We start from the raw sequence: 25,115 nt of genomic DNA, 5'->3' as shown, positions 1-25,115 counted from the left end.
TTTGGTATTATTATAGGGAATCTCCTACAGAGAAGCAGAGTTTTCCGATCGAAAAATTTTTTAATACATGAAAAACTTTGAGCGACCTCTAAATATTTTTTGATTTCAAAACAAAAAAAAAAATTGGGCATTTTTGTCGGTATAGAACAATCCTACGTGGCGAGAGCATAAAAATTCCGACTCTACTTTTTATAATGCATTTTTGGACCATCCTAATGTACATATATATGCACTATATATGTGTAATTATTACTTTTGGTTGAACGGTGTTGAAGAAGTACTACTAATGCTGTATTATGGGCATACATACATACATACTACATATTTCGCTGGTGTTCATTAAATGATATTTTTAGTTTGGTTATTAATATCGGATTAAAAGGTCATATCCATGTAGAAAGACATCAATTATGCCGTGGATATTTACTATTGGCAGACGAGTTAATAATATAAAGATTAAACTCAAAATTATTTTGAAAAAATGGCAAGATAATTCCTTTCGGTTTGTTTTTAGGCAGACTTCAGGAATTTCCACTCAAATAACAAATTGCTAGTAAATATTGTTTCAACTGGCATTGTTCATATTATGTGGCCCACGTACTACACAGCCATCTCTGACGTGGTCTATTGTACATGGGGGTATAGCCTATATGTAAATATGTAAAGGCTTTAAATTTATGTTTGACATAATGCAGAAGTTTTTAGAAGCTGTGCCTCTTCTGAGACATTCTCTTTCACACGTTTCTGGTGCATGAATCTCAGCTTGGAAAACAGTGAGATAGCTGCCCATTGGTATCGATTTTGGTTTAACTTCCTACCAGATGTGCTAGCTCCAGGTGATACACCTTCGAGTTTGGATCCATCAGTTTACCAAACCTTATCATCAGGTTTAGTGTAAGGATTTCCTACACTCACGAGTAATCGCTCTACAATAGATACCTCAAAGTTCCGAGGTATTAATACTTTCGGAACTATTGCGTCACAAATGTGCATTATGGGTTCATTTATGCATTTCATGAGGATCTTCATATGACCCGTCGTATTTACGGTTTTTAAGTCCAAGGTATTTGAATCCCAATTGTAGAAATTTTGGTCTCCCTCAAACCACTCGGTGCAATTGGCTTAATTGTGTGCTAGCAGTTCTTTGTGTAGCTCTAAGCCCCCAAAGCTATCATCACCTTCTTGATAATCATGAATATATATACATTTTTTTCAGTAAACGAAATCATAAAAGTTTTGTGGCATTATTGGATAGTCAGGGCCGTCGAGAGCCTGGTCTATCTACTGTGAAGATAGAATCGGCGGGCCCATTCATTGTTGGTATATTTAGTATTAATTATAAAGGTTTAGACTAAGTATGTATTTCATTTAGTGTGCACACATTAGTGTGCACAATTATTATAGTTAAGATAAAAATTCTTAGTTTTTGGTATATACTTTTGGTCAAGCAAATATGTATATAATTTAAAAAAAATTAAATTTGTTAAATTTCTAAAATTGTCCAATTTTCCTTATTTTTATAAAAAAGAAATGTTTAAATCGGGCTAATATGGCTTTTGTTAGATACACATTAAATAAACAGCAGAAAAATAGCCAAAATATGTTAAAATTTTGCATCTCGTATTTTCCTGCCACTGTTTTTCAAAATTGTCACTATTAAGTGCACTTAAAAATCTAACAAATTTGAAATAACCCTTACGGCGTGAGGTCGGTGAGGTGTGAAGTGGCTTAATTTTTACTCAAAATAAATTCTAATTAACGTAATAAAAACACAAAATGTCCCGATTAAACCACACAACCACATCGGTGTACGCAATATATTAGCAAAATAATGAAATTAACCCAGGCCAATTAATTAAATTTCAAAGCATAAATTTATTAATGGGGAGGGCATAGCAAACAGCACTGGTGGTACACGAAGCAAAATTTAAATTTTAGTACGTAAATAAATACATTTACAAACGCTCTTACATATACATATGTATAAGTATACATACCGACACAAATGCCGCAAGGATACAACACCATACACCTGTTCCTTGGTGATGATATGATCAATTAAGAGGCGGCCATATTTCTCGAAAAACAGCTCACGGCGGGCACTGTAGATAATTGGCTAAATTAAGAGGAAGAAGAAGAATTTGATGAATTTTGAGGAAAAAACAAAAGAAGTGGTTGTAATTGTAAGATACATATGTACATATATGTACTATATTTATGTAGAAAGATGAAAAATGATATATGTAGCAGAAATATGCATACATATTGGAGGTTAAAAAAATATATTTAATAGAAGATGAGCGTAAGTAATGAAATTTGAGCAAGCAATTTTGTGTTTTTCATAAAGAATAAAATTGCAACGAAAATAAGGTGTAAAATTTTGCAGTACACTGACAATTTTACTAGGCCTAGTTTTGGGGAAGCGATAAACCTATTTGGCTTTCAAGTGCCGCATGCGAGAATGTAACACTTTGGCACAAATTAAGTTACGCTGCAGCGCTCGCACTGAAACGATTCGCTGTTATGTGCAAGAATTCAAAAAAATTTCAGCGGCTGCACTGAGGTTGAAGGGCGAATAGCTAAGGTACTTTAATAAAATCACGCATACGCAATTGAAAGCACTCCATCCGAAGCTATTATTTTAGAAACTATGTAGTATGTAGACTGAGTCTAGTGTTGAGAGCGACAGCGCTATAGAATTTCATTTATTCGTAAATCTATGAATATACATTCATACATTCATACATATTTAGTAGGTGTACTTCAGGCGAATGCGCCATCCAGCTGTGGCGCCAGTAACCACAACTTACAATTTAACTATCGCCATCAACAACAATCGTCCGTTGCCGCAAACCCTGCAGTGAAAAGCCAAACCAGTTAGAAAAAATACAAGTTCGTTAACTAGTATGTGTACGGTGACCATCCGTCCTTCATTTTAACCCCGTGCCCTATATAATTTTTTTCAAAACGCCTTTTGTCCTTTATTTCTTAATTTGTCCTTCAACCCAGCTCTGAATTTTTCAGAGGTAAATTTTAAAATACAGAATATGAAAAATAAATGCAATGAAAACCTTCGCCAGTTTGTTTCGCACCCCAAATAAGGGATTTTGTTTAATCGGTAATCTTTGTACAATCTATAAAGCACAGAGAAAGTTTTGCCCAGGATCGTGTTGCACGTTGAGTTTCCAGTTCCACTGAAAGTGAGCAATAAGTCCCTGCTGCACAGTGGTTCAAAACTGGCATTTAGTGTTACTAATTCACTGGACGCTTCATTTTTCACTTAATTTGATTAATCTTTACTTTTCTTTTATGAAAGCTTCCAATATCTGCAATGGACCAGTTGGGTCTAATTTGTGAATTTTTATTTGATTATATTAAACTTTTTAGTACAAAATGCAGAGAAAGTAGCAATTTTGAAGAAAATATATTCTCCTGTTCCAGTTAATAAATGTTATATAACAAAAACTAGTTGAAAACAATTGTATGGTTCTCTCAAAACGAAAAAATTATGCAAAAAAAATCTTTTGAAATGTTATAAAAAAATATTCACCAAAATAAATTTTTTTAGTTTTTAGTAAAAATTGGTTGAAAAATTAAGGCTCCGGTGAATTATGAACAATAAATTCTAATTTTGAACCAGTGTGCGGGCTACGTCGTGCAGTATGAATTATGGTAAACGCCTTATGGTAGCAAAGGATGGCGAAGTCCTTGAAAAGGATTTGGCTTAATTTTTCGCTACAGCAGGGGAACTTGTACAATTAAATAATATAATTAACTGGAAAATATTTGATTTAAATTACGATACGGGTAAGGTACTTTTATCATACAAGTTGTATGTACGTATTCCCAAATCATTTTGAAAAAAAGTGTCCTTTATTTTACGTTGGTTAATATGTTCACCGTAAGTATGTGCCTACCAGTCCCACCATTTCGAAAAACTTAGCTAAGCGTTTAGCGACATCTGCCTTTGAATGGCCAAAGCCAAAAATAAAATGCAATTAATTGCTTTTCTTACAAATGTCGGCGGGGGCGTCATGTTCTGCGGTCGCAGGATAGAAGCCGCTTCGAGGTGGTCAAAATTTTTTAAGTTAAATCAATGTAGGTAAAAATAATTATTTCAATTTAAATATAAATATCAAAATTTTAGAATGTAATTGCATTGCAGAAAAAAATGAATTAAAAAAAAAATATTATTTTTTTCAATTAAATTTAAAAACTACAATAACTAAATAAAAAAAATAACTTCAGAAAAAGAAAAATTAATAAAAAAAAGTATTAAAAAATTTTCACTGCGCCAGTAGTTGAACCTGGGACCACGCAAGTGCTTTGCGCTGTCAGCCATTGCGACTGTTAAAGCGCCGAGAGAGACATTGAAAAATGATAGAACGTGAACTAGTTGGGCTGAAACGCAAACTGGTAACTCCACCACTAGTTGCTTTTTCTTTGCAGGTAATAGCAGCAGCGACATGTTTTCGACTTTCCAACGAGTATTTCTATGTAAAGAAGGATGGCGGACGGTATGCGCGGTTTATACGCTGAATGGCACGCATATCTCTGCATATTTCTATATACACTAGGCATACAGCTGTTAAAAGTTATTTCTTTTTTTTTTTTGAAAAACTAAAAGTGCCTGGTTTTATAGAACTACATATCGAGGGCTTATATTCAATATCCCCTATTTGCAATTTTCACAAAAACTACTTTGTGATGTTAGTGATGTTGTGAAACGAAGTTCGCCGGGTCCGCTACTATTTTATAAACGAATAAAAATTTAAAAAAGGAAATTTCAAATCAAAAAAATAAAGAGTACTGCTACTTCTTTCTAGGTAAATTTGTTTGCTGCCGTTTGCGCTCGTAAACTAGGCGAAAGTACCAAAAACTGATTTTCAATGTTTTATATGAAAAAAGATATAACATGCAAATAGATTTGGAAAAATTTAGAATTTTTGTAAAAAGACCAAATAACTTGAAAAAAAATCAAATCAACTGCTCTACTGCTATTACGGGTTCAATACGCCTATGCTATACCCTTACAATAACAATAACAACAAAGAAAAACCCCAGTGAAAATGAAAACATATTTGCCAATTACAAATATCGGTTCTGAGTTTATTTGCAGCCTTCATAATAGTTTAAAGCTCCTAAGCCAAGAAAAGTGATTCCCAAGGTGGTCCGGGTAGACCCTCAGGGATCCACGGGAGGCTCGACAGGGGTAACGTTGGCGTGAAAAAAATATGGGTGTCCACGAGTTGTAAGTGGGGGTCCACGAAAATTTATCTGGTTTCGATAGCAAAGAACCATAATGGTTGCTTCATAGCCTATTTATTTAAGTTTAATTTTTTTTTTTTTTTGAGTGATATATAATGCTCTTGACACACTGGTGTGTTTACCGCCACTTTGTGTCATCATACGTGGGGAAGCTTTAAAGGCCACCTGCAGACTAAAAATAAACGAATATTGGTATAACACTGAGTGAGGCGATAAGGAAATTGCCGGCGGCAAATATTTGGACACTTGTGTCTTTTCAATGCTACAGGATTCTAGAGAGAGAGTTCCTTGAAAGTTTATGAAAGAAGCTTAAGCTGCACTTAAGGCATTAGCTATCCCTCTATCTAAGTACTTTCAGACTAGTTCGTCAATGCAAGTCTCGACTAAATTACGTTGGTAAAGATAACGAACTCGCTTTACTCTGGGTGCCGGGCAACTCGGGAGTACCTGGAAATGAGACATCTGACCCTTTGGCCCCAGTTGGCTTAGACCAGGCATTCCTCCAATCGTAGCCAGTTATAGCACTCCGCAATTCGACAATCGAAGCCACCATCAGAAACTGGGTGAATACTGCGCTCTGCAATGACTGGGAGCCATCGGGTGGATGCATGTTGCTTTCAATCTTAGAAGGTCTATCCAGTTTTTTCCTCTCACTGAGAAGACGAGACTGCTGATTGGTCACTTCACGTGGCACAAACACCTCACTGTGATAGGCGTAAATGACAACTGCATTTGCCCATTCTGCTTTTAAGAGGATGAAACGGTAGAACTTTTCCTGATTCATCTTGATATGTGGTGCGTTTATAATTTTGACACGGGTTGTACTTTCGCACGGTAATATGGTACGTGAATTAAAAATATTCTTAACTAAAATATATGCACTTTATATGCATAAGTTGTAAAAAAAAAGATAAACACTTTGTAAAATTGGCGTAACACGAAAAAATAAAATTTTGTGAAAAAGTAAATTTTTCTTTTAAAAATTTGTATTTTTGTTATTTAATTTGGTAAAAAATTCAACAAACAAATATTAGCTTATTCCATTTCCTTCAAAATAAAGGCAAACAAACTTGACCTTGCAAGTTGACACTTTATCATTTACAACCGGTATTTTTGCGATTTTTCTGGTTACTTCAATGTTCTCTACATTCTTAATCGTTTTTTTTTTACTTTATTTAAAAAAAACAGTATATTTGTGTTTTTTGTTTTCAAAGTTTTTCGTCCTTTAATATATGAAAATCACTTGTTATTAAAATGGTCATATGCCTAATGTGCGTTCGTACAAATTTACAACTATGTCCATGTATTCATTTATTTCTACATACATTAAAGTGAATTGCGGACGCCCAGGCAGTTTGGAATTTACAGCATGTCTTAAAGTTCGTGGCACGCCCACATGCCAGCTAAACTCAGTTTGTGAGTACACCTAAATATGTACAAACTAATATATATGTATGTAGGTATATATGTATATACATACATATGCATTTTTAAAAGTTTTTTTTTCTCAATGGATGTCCTTTTACAGGTACATATAATTTACAAATTTATTCAATTTACATTTTCATACATATTTATATGAGCGTTAGTGTTGTTACATCAGGTGTGTGTGTGTGTACTCACCTTGTATGGCATTTCGATCATTGGTATGTTGCGTAGTAGAATTTGCAAGCACGACACATTTTGTAAAACGTAATTACGGCCGTTCTCTATGAGTTTTTCAAGCAATGCATGGACGACGGAGGCACCACCATCTGGTGGATGTGGATGGGCGCCATATCTATAAAAATTATATTAAAAAATATATGTACATATGTAGACTTGTGAATGAATGTGAATCAGTGCTGCAAGTTTAGTCGAATAAGGAGGGAAGAAGAAGCAGTGGAAAAGTGATAAAATAGTGATGAGGTGTAAATTTCATACTGTAAAAAGGTAATTGCTCAGAAATCTGTTTAACTTAGTATGCATTTAGTAAAAGGACGTTATGGGCTTAACTTTTGAATGCATAGTCAACATTTTTAATATGAATTGATTCAACGGACGACTCTTGATTAAGAAGCAAAATGTGTAGGTATGTATGTATGTATATGTGCTATTAGACTGTTTAAAGAGCATAAATTATACTGTGTAGTTAACATGCAGCGCTATTTTAAACGTTGTATGTATGAGCGGCGCACCACGCAACGTGCCCACACATACCCAGTAGATAATTTCAGGAGCTAAAAACCCCTCCGAAACGCACAATTAAGAGTTAAGAGGCCCCCGACTCTGCATTTCTTTCACAAACTGTGGGGCTCCGGCTTTTGCTACCTAAGGAAGGCCTTCTAGAGGCATTCTACTACTGCTTCTTTAATTCATAAAAATCTAGATTTTTCTATGATATTTATTTAAGATTCATATCAGTATATTTTATTGCAAGTTAAAGTACATATTGAAATTTATTTGTAAAGCTAAATAATATAGACTTATACATTCGAGTAAATTGCAAATAGGAAAAGCCCTCCTAAAGACAATCAGGCAAGCACTTTTTTCACTTAAAAGGACCTACCTAAATTATCTGCAGAGTGTTTATGTATATGCTTGCAATAGGTACCCAACGCGCGTTGCTACGCCAATGGTTAGAAATTTAAGTTTAAAAATTTAAAGGAGTAAATTTATTTTAATGCTAACGGAAAAACATCTAGCATCATAGTTCTCAGTTAGAGCTAGTTTTACATAGAGTAATATTAAAAATTTAGAGCCCACTTGATTTTTATGTGTATCGTATCACAAAAGTAATAAATTGGCTTTCTTATGTCAAGGTGCAACCCTAATATTTGAGTTGGTTTCAGTTAATTATAATTAAAAATAAAATTGGTAAAAAATTAAAACATAATTTAAAAAAATCACAATTAAAATATAAGTAGTGGTTTTTGTCGAAGGTTTTTCTACAATTCAAGCAAAAGCCATAAATGGTCTTCCGATATTCTAAATTAAATTATTCTAACCCCTTTGAAATCCCGAAATTCCATTTTATTGTTATTCATAAAAGGCATTTTCACAAATAAGTAATATACAAAATTCTAACATAAATGCGAAAAAATAAACACGAAAAATTATGCCTGATTTGGAAATTTGTATATTTATCCAAAATTTCAGTAACAAAATATATGTTATGTATGTAAGAACTTATAAAAAAAAATAATAAAAACGAATTAAATGAAAATTCTACTGGCCGTGGGACTCGAACGCACGACTTTGCGGCTCATTAATCCTCAATACCGTCGTCGGTCAGGGCGCATTTGTGTGCTAGTTTATCTGCATAAGCATGTCCGTCTGTCTTGCTTTTTACTCATATTCTCAGCGATGACCACAATGCCGAGTGGTTAGTGGTGCGCCCTTCATCTGGTAGGGTCCATGATAAATTCCTGGTTCGATCATTAAAAAAAGTGTTGTTTTTAAATTGGTCAGCGCTTTTTTTGTATTCAGAAAGTTTCTCATGAAAAATCATCTGCCTTTCGGAGGCTGCATAAAGCTGTGAATGGAAATTTTATAAAAAAAAAACATTCTGTTTGACGTTTACTTTGCATATTCCAATTGTTTGACTATAGACGGACGCTCTAATAAGCGGACACCTCCCATCAGCGGACATATTCTTGGGAACGAACAATTTTCGGTTTTTTCCATACAAAATGCTCTCCCATACACGGAGTTTCCGATAAACGGACGCGGACACTCAAAATTATCCAGTTATGAAAAAAAATCTCCCATAAGCGGACGCGAAGCTCTAACAAGCGGCCATTTTATTTTTTTTTTCAATCAGAGGTTGTCTCTTGCGCTTCTACATATGTATGTGTACACAAGAATATAGTCCATATTCAAAGATATTTTCTTTTCTAGAAAAAATGTTACTTTTTCGTTGCCCTCTTCTTGGTGCTTGAGGTAGGAAAGAAAACGCCATAAATCTGAGTTTATTCTTTATTCATCCTGTTTATGTCTATTGAAGAATAAATATTATTTTAATTTAGAAACCCGCAATTTAGATTTTTTACATTTGAATTTTAATTTGATTTTTTACGAAATTCTCATAAACGGACATCTTTCATAGGCGGAAAAAAGTAGGTGGCCATCGATGTCCGCTATAGGAGCTTTCACTGTATCTTGTGCCCAGCAGCGTACTATACCTGTGAAAGGGTTTTGGGAAAAACTGGGTGCTATCACCGCATTTCGTTCACGGTATGTACGCCACAGTCATCTGACCGATTTAAACCATTGGAGCGCTGGTCTGTTGGAAATCTCGGGACAAAAGCAGTAATCAGAGAATAATTGAAAGAATTCAGAGACTCTCATGCATGGTCGTAGCCAGGTAGGGGCAGGAGGGTGCTCGAGCCCCCCCCCCCCCCCCCTAACCTTCAAATTTTCCTTATGTATATATAAAATAGTACCCTGAAATGCCAGCTTAATAGGGTCGAGCCCCCCCCCCCCTAAATTTCATTCTGGCTACGCCGATGCTCTCATGCCTCGGCATATCAGGCGCTGTGGGAAGCGCATCACATGATCTTTTACTTGAAGCCACCATAATTATTTGTAACCAGTGCAGCCGCAAAAGGGCCCTTAGACTTAGAGAATCAAAATTGTGGAAGAGGACCAAGCACAGACACGCAACGGTCTTAAAAGCAATTAATAGTGGACGTCATAACGGTATCAAGACCGGCTTAGATGTCGAAACTGATTACCTAGCGTCACTCTGGGATTTTAGTTGTAGGCCTCCTGTCGGTAAATGATGGTATTTTTCGTTCTTTCTGAAAAAGTAGTCGGCTCGGGTCTGTACTCCTACCACCTGCCTTATTACTGCAGTGTCTTTCAGGTGGAGATATTTGCCATAGAGAAGGCGGCTTGACTCATACGGGATAGTAAGTCTCTGCCAGAGAACGTCATTATATTTGTAAACAGCCAGTCAGCATTGTAGACATTAGGCTTCAAGGTGGAAAAGTCAAAAGAAGTTCGGAAATGTCGGACAACGCTGGCTTCACTGAGTCACGTCAAAACCTCACTCTGCTGGATTCCTGGACATAGCAATATAGAAGAGAAGGAAATAGCCGATGAGATGGCTAGATGTTTATGAGATGGCTAGAGATGTCTAGACATAGATACAGCTTGAAAATGCAAATTAGCGAAACGGATAATCCTTACCATCACCGATTTCTGGTCAACTAGAGAAGCCGTAACTAATGACCTATGGATCAAACAGGACGACTGTGAGATCTCAAGATCTTTCTGGCCGAAACTAAGAGAGATAAGAGTCATACTGAGGAGCTATTGACATACAAGGCACCTCAAGCATTTGGGATCATGCTTTCTAAATGGCTTGGGGCAAATAGTTAGCGTAGGTGAAAAGGTCGAACCTCCACGGGATAGTAAATGGTTTGACAGACTTTATACTAACAGTATAATTTAACATCGATTATAAAGATTTGCCTCCTCCTGGCACTCACAGAGGGTGGATGCGCCTTCCTAACCTAACTTATATATCTTGTGCGGTATTTCTCAATTCTGATGTATTTTTGTAGTGCTTATTCAAGCTCAGTGCGAATGAAACCACCACGCAAAATATGCCATCGCTAATACTCGTACTTTCGAACCCAATGAAGGCGTATGCTGTTCGCTTTGTAAGGTTAGGACATTTTCTGTTGTATCTTTGCACCCATACATATGTATATTATTCGTTGCAGGAAATGCCGTCGGTTGCATGCAAAACCAGGGCATTTGTTAACATCCTCCGCAAACGAGGTGCACGTTTGCACTTGCATATGTATGCATTCATTTATGTGCATACTAAATAAACTTAACTGGTTATTCATGTGTATATTCACACATACTATGTATGCACAAATAACTGTCAAGGTGCTTGCGCCAGTGTTTAATAACAGGAATTTGTCAAACTGTATTTGCTGTTGAAGTCTAAAGTCTAATGTATTGTCACAGCAAACGAGCTACGGATAAGGAAGGAGGATACGTGTACATCTATGTTGTACAAGCATACTATAGCAAAGGACATGTAAGCCGCAGGATAGACACATGCAGGCAAAACGAACAACAAAGTACCTACTAAAATAGACTGGAGATAAACACTAGCAGTCAGCGCATTAAATACCAGCAGGCGTGCTGCGAGCAGCCACGACGTATTACAGGTGCCAGGTTTTTACTGCCTTGCCAGGGTGTAAATAAAAAAATGTATGTATTTACGTGAATATATGTATATTTATAATTATGTAGATATACATATGTATGTACATACACGGGCAAATCTGAAAAACAGCAAACCTTGTGTTATTTAGATTTATTTTCATTGTTGTAAACTATATGAAGCTGGTGGCTGTTGGATATAATTCATAGACGTATACTTGAGCCACAAAATAATTGTTAATAAATTTGTTGCATAACTTTTGAGTTATAGATGTTTTAATTACAAAAAAAAAACAAGCGGTTTTTTCGTGTAATAATAAGGAGGTGAAAAATTAATTATGTCATAACTTTTGAAGCACACCATAGACTGGCTGGAAATTTTACGTGCAATTAGTACTTATGTGTACACTTTATATGTAGTAGCTATGAAAAATGTCCGTAACTCCACTTTTCACAATTTTCAAAATTTTCGGTTTATCGCGTATAGTTTTTGAAGCATTTCATTTTAAAAACGTTTTAAGTATGTATTGTATTCAACAACAGTGCTTTCAGAATAAACCAACTTTCAAAGATAAAATATTCTGCGATCTTTATCTTAATTGAAGGCACATTTGGAAAATACGTCCAAACCATCTAAATATTTTAGTAACTACAATGTAACTATAATGTTATATACAGTGACTCAAACAATTGACCACGTGTTGTTGTTTTTTTAAGTATTCGTAATATATTTTCAGCAAATTTTTTTTATTATTTTTATATAAAAATATCGTCTAAGCTTTACCCAAAAACCGTGTAAATCACAACCTCAAACTGTATTCAAAATTTAGGAACAAATTTTGATCAAAATTAAAAATTTTTTCGAAGCTACTTTTTCGGATTTTTTAATTTAACAAGCCCAATTAACAAACTTGAACTTTGAAACGTGCGCTTCATAAGACTAAAATTGTATGGGCTATAAAACTTCATACCCAAAAAGTTTCTAAAAAATCTGAATAAAAAGTTGAAATTTTGATGAAAATTTGTTGAATTTTCCTAAATTTTATATAAGGTTTGAAACTGTGATTTACGCGGTTTTGGTTAAAGCCTAGACGATATTTTTATATAAAAAGAAATAAAAAAATTTGGCTCGAAAAAAATTACAAATATTTGAAGAAAATCAACACACGGTAATTTGTTTGGGTCGCTGTATATTTACCTGTAAAATGCTTAAAAAAAAAATATCTCTAAAAGTGTGTAAAAACCCTGGTTAACTACTTTTAATGATGCTTTTTCTTGTACTCTGAATATTTCGGGCGTGGGATCAAATCAACTTTTCAAAGTTTTGCGCGATTGGCTCCACTTTTCGAAATAGCGGTACTTGAAACTTTTCTTAAATTTAACTATTTTATAAAAGACTCCCTCAGTTTTGAAGATATTTCACTAAAATTTTGCACATGATTGTATTTTAGTATTACCTTTACTATCTCTTAAATTTATCGAAATCGGTTCACTTTGACATTTAGCTCCCATACAACTGATTGTTCATAGACGTTGTTTTGCGTTATAACTCCTCCAACTAAGCTGGTAAAAATTTAGTATAGGTTCATTTTAACATATAGCCCGCATACAATTTGTTATTCAGATATGTTACAGTTATAGCGCAAAAACACATATCTGAATAATCAATTGTATTGGAGCTATATGTTAAAGTGAACCTGTTTCGATAATTTTAAGGGGTAATTAAGGTAACTAGTGAACTAGCATAGCGTCAAAACGCTAAAATTTAATTTAGCTTTTTAGACAAAATGACCTCAAAAAATATTCGAAATTATTACCGGACACCGAGCTACCGAATACCGAGATCGGCGTGAAGAGCCATATTGTTTCTTATGTTTCATTTGATCTGGTTACGGTTCAAACATCCGCCACGGGAATGGATAAAATTGGATGGTGTCTAAACGGTAAATTTTTTGTTGCTGTTGATATACGCATGTTTATATATATAAATACATTACTTTGTTGCTATCCTACCCATTTCTCCCCAACATAAACATACATATGAAGCGAAGCCGCGAGCAACATCGGAAAACTCTCGCTTCGGATATGGACAGTTTGTAGTTCACTTAGCGAGCATAGCGACACGGGATTTCTAGGAATGATGCGAAGAGCAATGAAAAAATTTCTCAGGTTGAAAACTGTCCTATCTTTTAAGTTGGAACCAACAATACACACCTACGAAATTTCATTGAAATCGGTTAAGCGGTTTCGGAGATTAGCGTAAACGAACAGAGTGGCACAGGACTTTTATATATTAAGATTATTATTATAATAATAGATTATATATTATTAGATATATAGATATTATTACATTATATCCCGTTCGATAATTTGCATTTGACATCACTTTGTTTTTCGAAGAGTATTTTTAAAAAATTTAATCGCCATCAACTAATCCTTTTTCGTTTGTGTTATAAAAGCGAGTTCTAGGTAACTTTTGCGCCATGGGGCGCATTTATTTTATTATGTGTAGCTATTTTCCTTTTCACACTTCCATGCTTCGAAAATGCATTGAAAGTACCTATTAGCAATTCCCGATTAAGCCTTGAAGCTTTTCAAACTGGTAAAAGCGCTGATTGTACAATTCTTTTGATGACATAGACAAAATACTTCTCCTTTACAAAATTAAAAATTTTATTGCCGTAGTGATAATAAAATGGCATTGGTCTTTTTCAATATGAAATCATTTTCATTTAATTTACTGCCCCACTCTTTTAAAAAATGTCTGCAATCAATGCCATTTCAATGCGCTGAAAGCAGTTCAAGGGCTATATATATACCTACATACATACATATCTATGCACATATGTCAATATGCATGTGTGTCCACGAAGTTGTGAGTTTTCTTTTGAGATTCAGCCTAGCAAATATTTACTCTACAACACTCAACTTGTGCCGCTTATCAAATTTGTGCCAATATTTTCTTCCTTTATGTGTGTAAACTGACTCGCTTCCATAAGCTTTTTGTGTTGATACATATGTATGTATGTACATTTAACTATCTCAGAGATTCTTTGATACGCCTCTGTTATTCACTCATTCCTCCGCTATCTCTCTCCGCACTATTTGGCTGCTTGCAAGTCCAATAAAAATCTGGCGCACTTAAAATTTCTATTGGCACCCGCGCTTTTGGCAAGCACATTCTGCTAGACCAAACATATAACTAAGTATACATAGCACACTTTTTGGCGCACTGGCAAGCTATTCGTCAAACCAAGCAATGCGGCATGCGGTGTAACCAAATTCGATAGACAGCTAGACTAGTGGACAAAACCGACGCTGCTAAGCGCCAAATGAACGCCATTAGACAGCGCTTGCATATGTATGTATGTATGTAATGCAAATAAATGGGGCGTGGCACCGCTTGCTTATTCAACAAATTTACGATATACATATGTATGTCTGTCTTCATTTCATATATCTGCTCGTGCAGAAATCAATACCACAAATTACTTAAATTTGCTGGCTGCCAATACATATCTGAAGTTTATGTAGCAAGGAGAGAAACTAAAGAGAAATTATTTAAATTTCTTGGCAAAAGAATTTTATTTTGATTCTATGGAAAGGAAATTTCGGAGAATTTAGAACGGCCTTACTTTCACTACATAGTAGTGATAATTTAATATATGTATAGAATATAGAACATAAAATATAGAATATAAAATATAGAATATGGAATATAGAATACAGAACATATTCCAAAAATTATTTTAAAAATTCAGTGCAATGTAGAATAAAAATATTTGTACCAAATGCATGAGGAAATTTCTTTTTTGGGTTCACAAAGACGAATAGGTAATTTTTTAAACTGATAAATTTAGAAAGACAAAATTCGAGGATATTATCGAGTTTATATATATTATATAGATTTGACCACATCCGTCCAAGAAGGAACACGGTTGGTATATCAATGGCTTCATTTGAACGATATTCAAGAGATCACACGACTCATTTAGCCAATGTACGGGAAGAGTTTTCATTCTGTGGGGCAGCGAGGATTAACGGCCCTCCTGTAACAGAATACGCTCATCTGTGCTGTTTCCTTACAAAGACCAATGTTGTAGTTGCAAGATCAAAGAAGGTTATACGCTTGGCAGATATTTCACGGCTGAAAATAAGACCATCATCAGGCCCATACCTCAATCGATTGGACTATAAATTGTGGACCATTCTAGAGGCCATGGCTTGCATTCTTCGACATCCAAAAAAAATGGAAGCCATTTCTAATAAATATGGTGTTCTACATTCCTTTCCCATTGGCTTTTACAGCAAATAGAAAAAAGAACATTTCTGAAAAACATTTATTCATTCGTTTTACTTTTGCTAGCCATACCATGTACCAAAACATTTGCTATACCAAGTACATCAGAAACATTTCCGTCCTAGGCCCACTGAACCTGAAATTAAAGCGCTGAATTCACCACAAACCCCGCACTAAATTTCAAAGCCGCAGTGACTGGAATAAAGGCCGGGTTCTTGCAGGTCTTCACTGACTTTATAGACGGGTCAAGGATGGAATGCGGGGTAGGTGTTGGGGTTTTTATGTATCAATATAAGCAATGCAAGCGTTTCCCAGGCCGAAACGTTTGCAATTAAGGAGCCAGTAAGGTACTTCAAAGAGAAGTACCCGTAAGAACGCAGCTGAATATCTTGGATAGCGGCCATTCAGGCACTCTCTACTACCTCTGTTATATCTCAACTATTGGATCAATGTAGGAGAGAGCTGGCCTATACGACCAATACGAAATTATCTTAATTTGGATCCCGGTACATTAACGGAAATGAGGCAGCGGACGAACTAGCAAGGAGCTGCTCCGCATTGTATGTGTCCCACGCGGTGGACATGCGCGCCTCGCTCAGGGAGATTACCGAATTTTATCGCTCGAAGGCCGAGCAGAGGTGGAACCGAACAGAATCTTATAAGATTATCCGGCAGTTCTGGGTATTCTAGGAACCACGTAAAACGGAAGCTCTCTTAGGAATGACCAAAGAAGATGCCTAGAAACTTTCTGCAGGCTCTGTCGCAGTTGCGATGAACCAGGCTCAAAAGATACAGCCGAAGACTTCCTGTGCAAGTGTTCAGCCCTCCGAGGATGACGCTAAAGACACTCGGCAAATATTTCAGTGTGCAGCTGCCTCTCTCTGTATGACGTACTGAGTTGTGGAATTAAAGTGGCAAACCTGTCTAATGGCTTGCCATCAGGGTGACAATCCACTTAAACCAACCAACCAAGTACGTAGATGCGGATCTTAATTAAAACTATATTCCCAGTTATTTTCCAGCAACTAACTATCTGTTAAAGCGGCATTTTCATTGGTTTTTGCTTATTTCAATTTGATTAATTTCTAATGCAAATAACCCTCACACTAAAAGGAATTCGCTGCTTGTGCTCTCGATATTAATGTTGTATGGAGCAGCTGTTTTCACGCGCCAAATTTTCTTGCTCCGGTTTCTGGTTCTTATGTTTTTTTCTCATCCGCCATTTTAATTTGTTTTTGACTTATTACAGCTTATGCTTTTATACAATTTCGTGCACCCGCACAGCAAGAGTAGCGCTGCAATACGATGTTTCGTTTTTACAAAGCTTGCTGCAGCAGTTGTTTTACCACATGGCCATGAGACTACGAGGAGATCAAATTTCTTCCACATGGAAGTTTTTTTAAGTGTAAAAAAGTTAGAACAATAATACTGCACAGTTTGGAGCATTTCTAATTTTCGAGGATTCACAACTTTGAAATATTTTTCCTGCAGTTGCTGGTATTTTGTATGAAGGCAGCGAATTGTTCGATGTATTTTTGCAACTCTGTAAGAAGAAGTGCGTTTCTGCTCCAGTGGTTTCACTTCAATTTTCATTTTATTCAATACTTTGAATCAAAAAAATGCATAGTTTTCTGGCTGAACACCATTCCGCGAGTATTGTGCAATGAAGTGAAATATTTTGATAATTCGAAAATAAACAATTACACATTAGACCTGCTCGGTCGCCATACAAAGGGGAAAACTGCTTTTGGGGTTCGAAAATTTCTTGGAAATATTACTTGTTTGATGACCTACATACTTCACTGAGTTACACAAGCCTTGTTTTAAAAAACGCATTCATTGCGAATAGCCGCTGATAAGTTTAATAATTTTTACCAATAATTTGTCCGTACGAAATGTAATTAGAAATTTTTTTCGCGATCCAGTCTAATACACTCCCACACACACACACACACACCTCAAATAGGATGCATTTTCTGACAATGCAGCTGTCGGTATGCCGCTTTTGTAGATCCTCTGAGTGAAGTGAAATGGAAAAAATGAGTGAATTTGCAGCATAGTCTGATTGATGCGAAGCACTTATCAATAAAATTTGCGCTAAAATGCAATACAAAGCGCAGTTAAAGTGAGTAAAATGAATTTTCAAATTAAAAAGAAATTTAAAAAAAAATACCGCATAACTTTCACTTTTCAGTCGTGCGCTGCACTTTGTGAATTTTTCTGGGAACCAGTCACGTTTAGTACGAAGCCCATCGAATTATATCAAAACCAAACCAAAAAAAAAAAACAGGGCGATTCAAATATTTTATTACATGAGTTTATACGCTGTCACTCCAAACTGCTTCTTGCCTCGCTGCATTTCGTTACATTTCGTTACACTTGCTTACCTTAATAAAATTAGTAGCAGGTCAGGCGCACTCGCCTGTAAGGCAACACGTAATGGTGATGAGCGGCCGCACGACTCGATTGGAATGTCAATGAATCTAAAAAAATTATAGAAATATAAAGAAGAATGTGAGCGTGATTAAGAGAAAACGATTATTGATTATTTATGCTAAACCAATAATAAAATGCTAGCAATGTATAAATAAGGAAACATTGATCCAGAATATATGTACCTCGGAAATTTACTGAATCTACGTTTAAAAAATGGAGAAATTAGCTCAGTGGGTAGAAGTAGAACACTGGTTGTGTGCGCCGAGGTAGACCCTGATAATTTTTACCGCTATTGTTAAAAAAAAGTATTATATCGTTAAAAATCATAAAAACTGACCTGAAGCTCAATACTGTTATCAATTATAATATAACAGCCACATGCTTTCTTAGTACTGAAGCGCTACAACTAGTGAACCCGCATGGCGTTAAAATACCAAAATGGAATTTTACCTTCTTAACAAGTTTATTAATTTATCGCCTAATTTTTTGAAAATCGCAGGAATGGTGCTGATCTAATGACATTCATCACAAAAAATACCATCGCGTATTTAACATATCGAGCACTAACCGCCCAAATAACGTAAGCGACATATTTTTCAAAATTTTATTTTTGATGTAGAAATGCATCTTGATGCTCTAGGAATATTTCTGCATCAAAAAGAAAATTTTGAAAAAAATGTCGCTTACGTTATTTTGGCGGTTAGGGCTCGATATGTATGTATGTATATATAGATAGCTATGACATTTCGAATAGGTCAAATCCAAAATATTGTCAAACTAAAGTTTTCTTGACCCTATTTCATTAGGCTCTCGGATTTTAATATTTGAATTTTGAAATAGCTGGTAGGTTAGGTTAGGTCAAGTGGGCGGCTCTGAGAAGAGTTCACTCGGAGGCCACAAAGGTCCATTGCGATGCCCAGGGGTGTTTCCCCATGCCTATTCCAACATGTCTTTGAACCATCTCGATTCCCTGGCGAATCCAAGCAGTCCCTCCAGTGGAGCTTTCCCTAAGGTATCCAGGCTCTCGAAGAAATGGACCCCACGAAATTTGAGGAGTTTTCTTCGGAGTGCTGGACATTCAAAAAGGAAGTGCTGGACGGATTCTACCTCCTCCTCATCTCTACAGCTTCTACAGAAATCGTTATGCGGTGCTCCGAACCTGGCGGGCATGTGGCCAATGGTCCAGTGTCCCGTTAGTATTCCTGTGAGAAGCTTAACGTTTGACTTTCACAACCTTAATAAACTCATTGTTCGTCGAGCCGTGGCCAGAGGTGCAGATTTTCCCACCTGCTGTTGGGGGCTGCCTTGGTCACTCTCTCAACCTCCGAAAACAGAAATCGCAGGGGAGGAACAGGTGGTAACTTTTTTTAAAGTATTTTCAAACTAAAATCTTTTTATGGCGCTTTTGTCTGGCGTTGTGATACATATTTTAAATAGCTTATGATCAAAATTTAGTTGAATTTTTTTAACACAGAAATAAACCATTTGCAAACCCATCTTTTAGCAATGCATTTAACTTATTAAATAATTTGAACATGTGGCAACCCCCTGCAAGCACCTCAGCATATTTTTAAATATTCAAAAAAAAAAAGTTTCTTAACCCTCCTTCGTTTGACACCCTTATTATAATATTTATTATACATAACTTGTATATGAGTTAACTTAATTCGAATTTAGAAACATGTGGCAACCTTCTTCAGAGTATTTTCAACCACTAGCTTCTTAAACCTCTTTCGTCTTGCCTCCATATTGTGATACATATTTTAATTACCAAATTTCCTTAATTTAAATTAAAGTGGATTTTTTGAACAGGTGGCCAAATATAACATATAAACAAATATATATAAAGCATTTTCAAAATAATTGCGATTGATACCGATATTGTAATAATTGATTCAATTGTTTAAATAAATTTAATTAATTTTTTTTTTAGGTTGGCAACGCTTTTCGAAAATTTAAACCTTATTGCAAATCTACAGCACTTTAATTTGACAATTCATTTTTGGAAATCGAGCATACATAAAAAATTCGTTAGCCATCCGGCCACAATAAATTATTTATCATGCCTCTGTAGGGCTCATCGTTGACCGAAATGGTGTGGTCGGCAGAATTTTCGAAGGAAAATGTGCCGATGATGCCACCGAATAACATATGATTACAAAAAAAATACACTTTACCCATATATGTATATGTCGATAAAAGTAAGCAACGTATGTATATTTTACATACAGTTAACTGAAATTTAATTCCCTTTTTCTAGCCATTACCAATTATTCCAACACAATCTTAAGCAAAGGCACAGAGCTCAAATCCATATTCCATACCAATTGTCCACTGTTTGGCTTCCAATCGCTTTTCGCCAAAACTTTTACATTCAAATAAAATTCAATAAAGCTTAATGCATAACAAAGACTTCAAACATACAATGGCTATTTTCAATGAACTACGAGTATAACATTTATTCAACTTCACATTTGTATGCACAGTAGGTAGGGCTTGGTAAAAATAAAAATAAAGCAGATTTCAGTTTGCCAATAAAGTTGCCTTAACAAAAGAATAAGCAATTTGTGGAGAAGGCAACAACATATAATATATCAAACTGGTATCCTTTGCTGCTAAAATTCACACCCATCGTATAAAAAATGAGTAATATGTAGTAAGCTGTAAATGCAAAAGTAAGATGGGGCGTATGAGTAACGTAAATTATTAGTAGTGAATAGATTCAAATACATACAGTGACGAACAAAAGTATTGGCACAGTGAATTTTTCAAAATATATGCAAAGTTTTTTATTCTAATTTATTTTCGATAATTTTTTATAAAACTATAGTTCATTTTACACTAAAAAACATAAAAATAAAATCTCTAAACATTGTGAAAAACTCTGGAAAATTCATAAAATTTACGCACTAACTTGCAACTTTTGATTCAGATTTTTTAGAAAAATTATAGGTACACAATTTTTGGTCCATTCAATTCTAGTATAATAAAATGCAAGTTTAACGTTCTAGAAAATCGCGTTGATTTTTTTTCGCAATTTTTTTAGCGGAAGGTGTTGCTCATTTTCTCCATACAAAAAATAATTGTCGAATATACTTTGTATGGAAGAACTTGCGTGAAAAAATCAGCGCGATTTCCTCGCGACTTCGAACTTGCACTTTGTTTACTAAATTTGAATGGGCTATAAAACTGCATACTCAGGATTTTTCTAAAAAATCTAAATAAAAAGTTGCAAATTTAATGAATTTTCCTAAGTGTTGCACAAAGTTTAGAGATTTTATTTTTATATTTTTTAGTGTAAAATGAAATATCTTTTTATAAAAAATTATCGAAAATAAATTAGAATAAAAAATTTGCGAAAAATTCACTATGCCAATAAATATTGGCTCTCCACGATTTTGGACGGAATGGTAATTGTTTACTGATTTTTTGTAAAATTTAGCTTAATGGAAAACTTCATTTTCTTACCCATTTTATGAAACCTTAAATAGAGAAGGGTACTCTCTATCAAAAAATTAGTTCGTCCAAAGGACATGCTTCTATCTTGTTTGAATTTAGCTAAGCACCAGGAAACTCAGCGTAAACTACTTGCCAGAAAATCTAAATTTTGCTTTAAACTTGATGGTTTTTATATTAGATCTACTCAAGAAAACTTGTAGCAATTATTCTCTATTAGTAATTAGCTAAATTGTTATTTCTATTTTAACCGCTGTAACTATATGTTGCAATCTGGCGTGTACTTTCTTTAGATGCTGAATTAGAATATCTTCTAATTGTACTGTACTGCCATTCAAAAGCAGATGAGCAGATGCACTTCAAAAGCCAAAGAAGTCAAATAAAAGATTAAATCGCAATAGCCTTCTCGTGGTTTGCCCTGTGCAAATTGGAGTTTCATGTAAACTTTACCCTTCTAAGGGAAGCTGAAAAGCTGTGCGCCCGTAAAATGTCAGATAATGGTTCAAATATTAAGGGTATTCACACCAATTTCAGTAGTTTTGGGAAACTGCTAGTTGGTATTCGGTAATTCTAACAACTGTGAACGTCCTTTTCAAATGTATTTTGTTAGTCATGTCTTTCGGCAGCCAGTGGATTTAAAATTGAATAAATTTCGAACAGCTTATTGCAGTATATTAACTACCAGAAAAATTATCTAGATGAAATGAGTTTTTATTTAAATTGTCAAGTCCTAGAAATGAAAACTGATTACCCAAAAGTTTACGGACTTTCAAAAATTTTATTTAGTTGATATTGTACTGACAACTGCAAAGTAGCCAAGTGTTGCCTGAAAAGGCATGAAATTCCTTATCAGGCAGAAAACAAGTTTTCTTCCAAAAATAAATACAAATATTCTTGCATAACTGAGGGTTTTACCAGTCATTTACATAAGTAAAACATGATTTTTTAAATCGTGTCAGTTTTCATTAAATCGCTTTCGTGAAACTGGCAATAAGAGTAACATAACTCGCACTAACTACATCCGGTCTATATTTTCGAAATTTCAGAAAAATACAACAGCCCTCAAGTCGCATGTAAAATGCGTTCATAACACTTTCCACTCATTTATAAATTGCAACACAATAGATTCACAACAATTCTTCAGCCTTTCACACATACTTAAATGACTAGGCAATATTTTTTATTAATCATAACATTTGTCAGCATCTTTAAAACATTCATTTAAATTAAAAATCTTCAATTTATCAAACACGAGATCTTCACAGCCTACCCACACTGAAAATACCGCAGTTTATGTAACAAATAAGCTCTTTAATATACATAAGTAAATATTCTTCTCATTATTATCTAACAAAATGATATGAAAAACAAACAAAAAGTTTATTCTGAATAAGGGATTCTTTAAAAATACATAACAAGAATTTACGGTGCGCAAAAAAATTTTCAGTTATTTTGGTCTTTTAGTTTGTTTTCTTGTGTGTGTGTGTTTCTTCACTGCTTCTACTCGCTTAAAATGCCATATGCCGCTGGCATATTCATCATCTGCTCAGCGGATGATTAATTAACGCAATCAAATTTCTTTAACTCGAGTGAGTCTCTTCCAAGTATGTACACTAGGGTGGGTCAATTGTTTTTCTCAAAAGACGTATACCAAAAACGTAATCTACGAAGAATTTTAAGAAAACGTGCCCAAGAAATTATAGGACTAAAACTAAAACCTAGCGTCCGCCGAGAGATATAAAAATTCACATTTGAGTAATCAAGTAATTTTTAAGCAAAAAACAAAACCGACTTCAAATTTCATATAAAGTTTTTTAAATGGAAATTAGTATGGGACCATCTCTGAGACACTATCTTTCCGATGCAAAAAGAATTTTTGAAATCGGTTCACGTAATCCAAAGTTATACGGTAACATACATAAAAAAAATTAAAAATAAAAAAATATAAAAAAAATATTCAGAAGAATTGATAACCTCCTCCTTTTCTGGAAGTCGGTTAAAAAAACACAGAGTACTTTTATTAAGAAATGATGTTTATGCTAAAGCATTAAACTTTTCATTAATGTTGCGCCTATTTCTACTTTATCTTTTCAATCAAAATTTTAGATAACCTTTAAGTTTGTAACGTCATTGATCGATCACTTAAACACAACTTTTTTTTTAATTTATGCTTTATTTTGTAAATTTAAACAACAGAACATCTAAAATTTAAAAAGGCGGGTCTTATTTGTTAAGGCATTGAAAAATGTCTGTTTTTAGTCTCTTTTAGAGTCCATTTGAGATGTTCGGAAGCAGATTCTTAAGGCAGTGTCACACGATTGGGCATTTGCCCAATATTTTTCTTTATCCCAATCATGAAAAAGAATTTGTTCAAAAATTTCAATAGCAGTTCGCTCTATTGTACGAATCGTGTGACTACAAAAACAATTGTCGTCCAAATTTTCCCCTAGTTTCTTTGGGTAATATTCTTAGATTCCATCTTGCCACACACCTTTCGCATTTCTTCTCACCCGAACAGTGTGACCCATCCTAATGTACGCACACACACAGATCAATCAAGTTTTTTCTCATAGCAACTGCAATGTCAAAGCCTGAGCCTGGTAGATCCTTTAATTAAACTGATTTTCCTTGAAATTACACCAACGCCTACAAAGCAAAGCAAAATTTAAAATCGCTTTATTTAAAATTATGCAGACGGATTGCCTTAAGCTTGAATTGTTCAATGTGAGCCCTAAGATATAAAATAATTTGACACAATTAATTTGATTTTGTTTATTTAAAAACTGGTGGCTTTTGAAGTCGTTAAGTACGCACCATAAATACCACAAAATGTATATCGCTCAAGGTGCTATCAGGTGCAACTTAATTCAAAGACAAAGCGAAATTTTATATTTTTAAAATTGGCGCAAACAGGCATTTTCACTTACTTTATCATACGTTCCTGCTCGAAGCGTGCGATCCACACAGGCAGTTGCATGCTGAGTGATGTGGCATGATGCAAAAAGTAAACCATGGCTCGCGTGTTTTCATCCTGATTATTCCAGTAGCCGGAAGCGTGTCGCAAATAAGAGGCAATAAAAAATTAAAAAAATAAATAAAACATAATTTATTCCAGTAGACAAAAAGTAAGCCGAAACTCAAACTGCAGACAGTCATAAACAGAGGAGGTATAAAAGAAAAATAGTAAAAGAAAGCATAAAAAGTGATAACTTAAGAGTGAGGGTAAAAATAGCAAGAATAAAAGATGGAAGCTTAAAACGTTTGCATGGTATGTGAAACAAGAAAAAATAAAAAGCAATTAGTTTTGAGGCCCAGCTGTGCCTGCTTGTAAAAAATTCGTTGCTAATCCGTTTAACCTGATCACGAAAGTCACTGCGCCAGCCGGCTATAAAGTGTGGTGCATGTGGCCCGAATAAAGCGCCTAAAAAGATGCGTTCAAAAGTTTTTTCGCATGAATAGATTTCCTCTGAAACGAAAGAAATAAGAAATA

General features: G+C 34.8%; 2 protein-coding genes across 7 annotated transcripts in view; one reads left to right on the top strand and one right to left on the bottom strand.

The window, feature by feature from the left end:
* LOC118737584 overlaps positions 1-25,115 on the bottom strand; it is an 81,785-nt gene that overhangs the window by 7,614 nt on the left and 49,056 nt on the right. For 3 of the 6 annotated variants that reach the window (XM_036468176.1, XM_036468175.1, XM_036468178.1), the window contains 5 exons: positions 24,982-25,091; positions 24,553-24,656; positions 18,121-18,216; positions 6,892-7,048; positions 1,998-2,116 (listed from right to left, as the gene is read on the bottom strand). In XM_036468176.1, coding sequence (XP_036324069.1) covers positions 1,998-2,116; positions 6,892-7,048; positions 18,121-18,216; positions 24,553-24,656; positions 24,982-25,091 — 586 coding nt within the window. Of the gene's footprint in view, positions 1-1,997; positions 2,117-6,891; positions 7,049-18,120; positions 18,217-24,307; positions 24,487-24,552; positions 25,092-25,115 lie in introns of those variants that run through there. The other 3 variants (XM_036468181.1, XM_036468180.1, XM_036468179.1) reach the window with 3 other exon arrangements.
* LOC118737583 (guanylate cyclase soluble subunit beta-1) overlaps positions 1-25,115 on the top strand; it is a 248,683-nt gene that overhangs the window by 190,104 nt on the left and 33,464 nt on the right. The window lies entirely within an intron of this gene.

The sequence above is a fragment of the Rhagoletis pomonella genome, unplaced genomic scaffold, assembly GCF_013731165.1.
Source record: "Rhagoletis pomonella isolate Grant_MI unplaced genomic scaffold, Rhpom_1.0 Rhpom_scaffold_00004, whole genome shotgun sequence".
Lineage (NCBI taxonomy): Eukaryota > Metazoa > Arthropoda > Insecta > Diptera > Tephritidae > Rhagoletis > Rhagoletis pomonella.
Note: the sequence above shows the minus strand (reverse complement) of the source record. Positions and strands in the feature narration are given on the sequence as shown.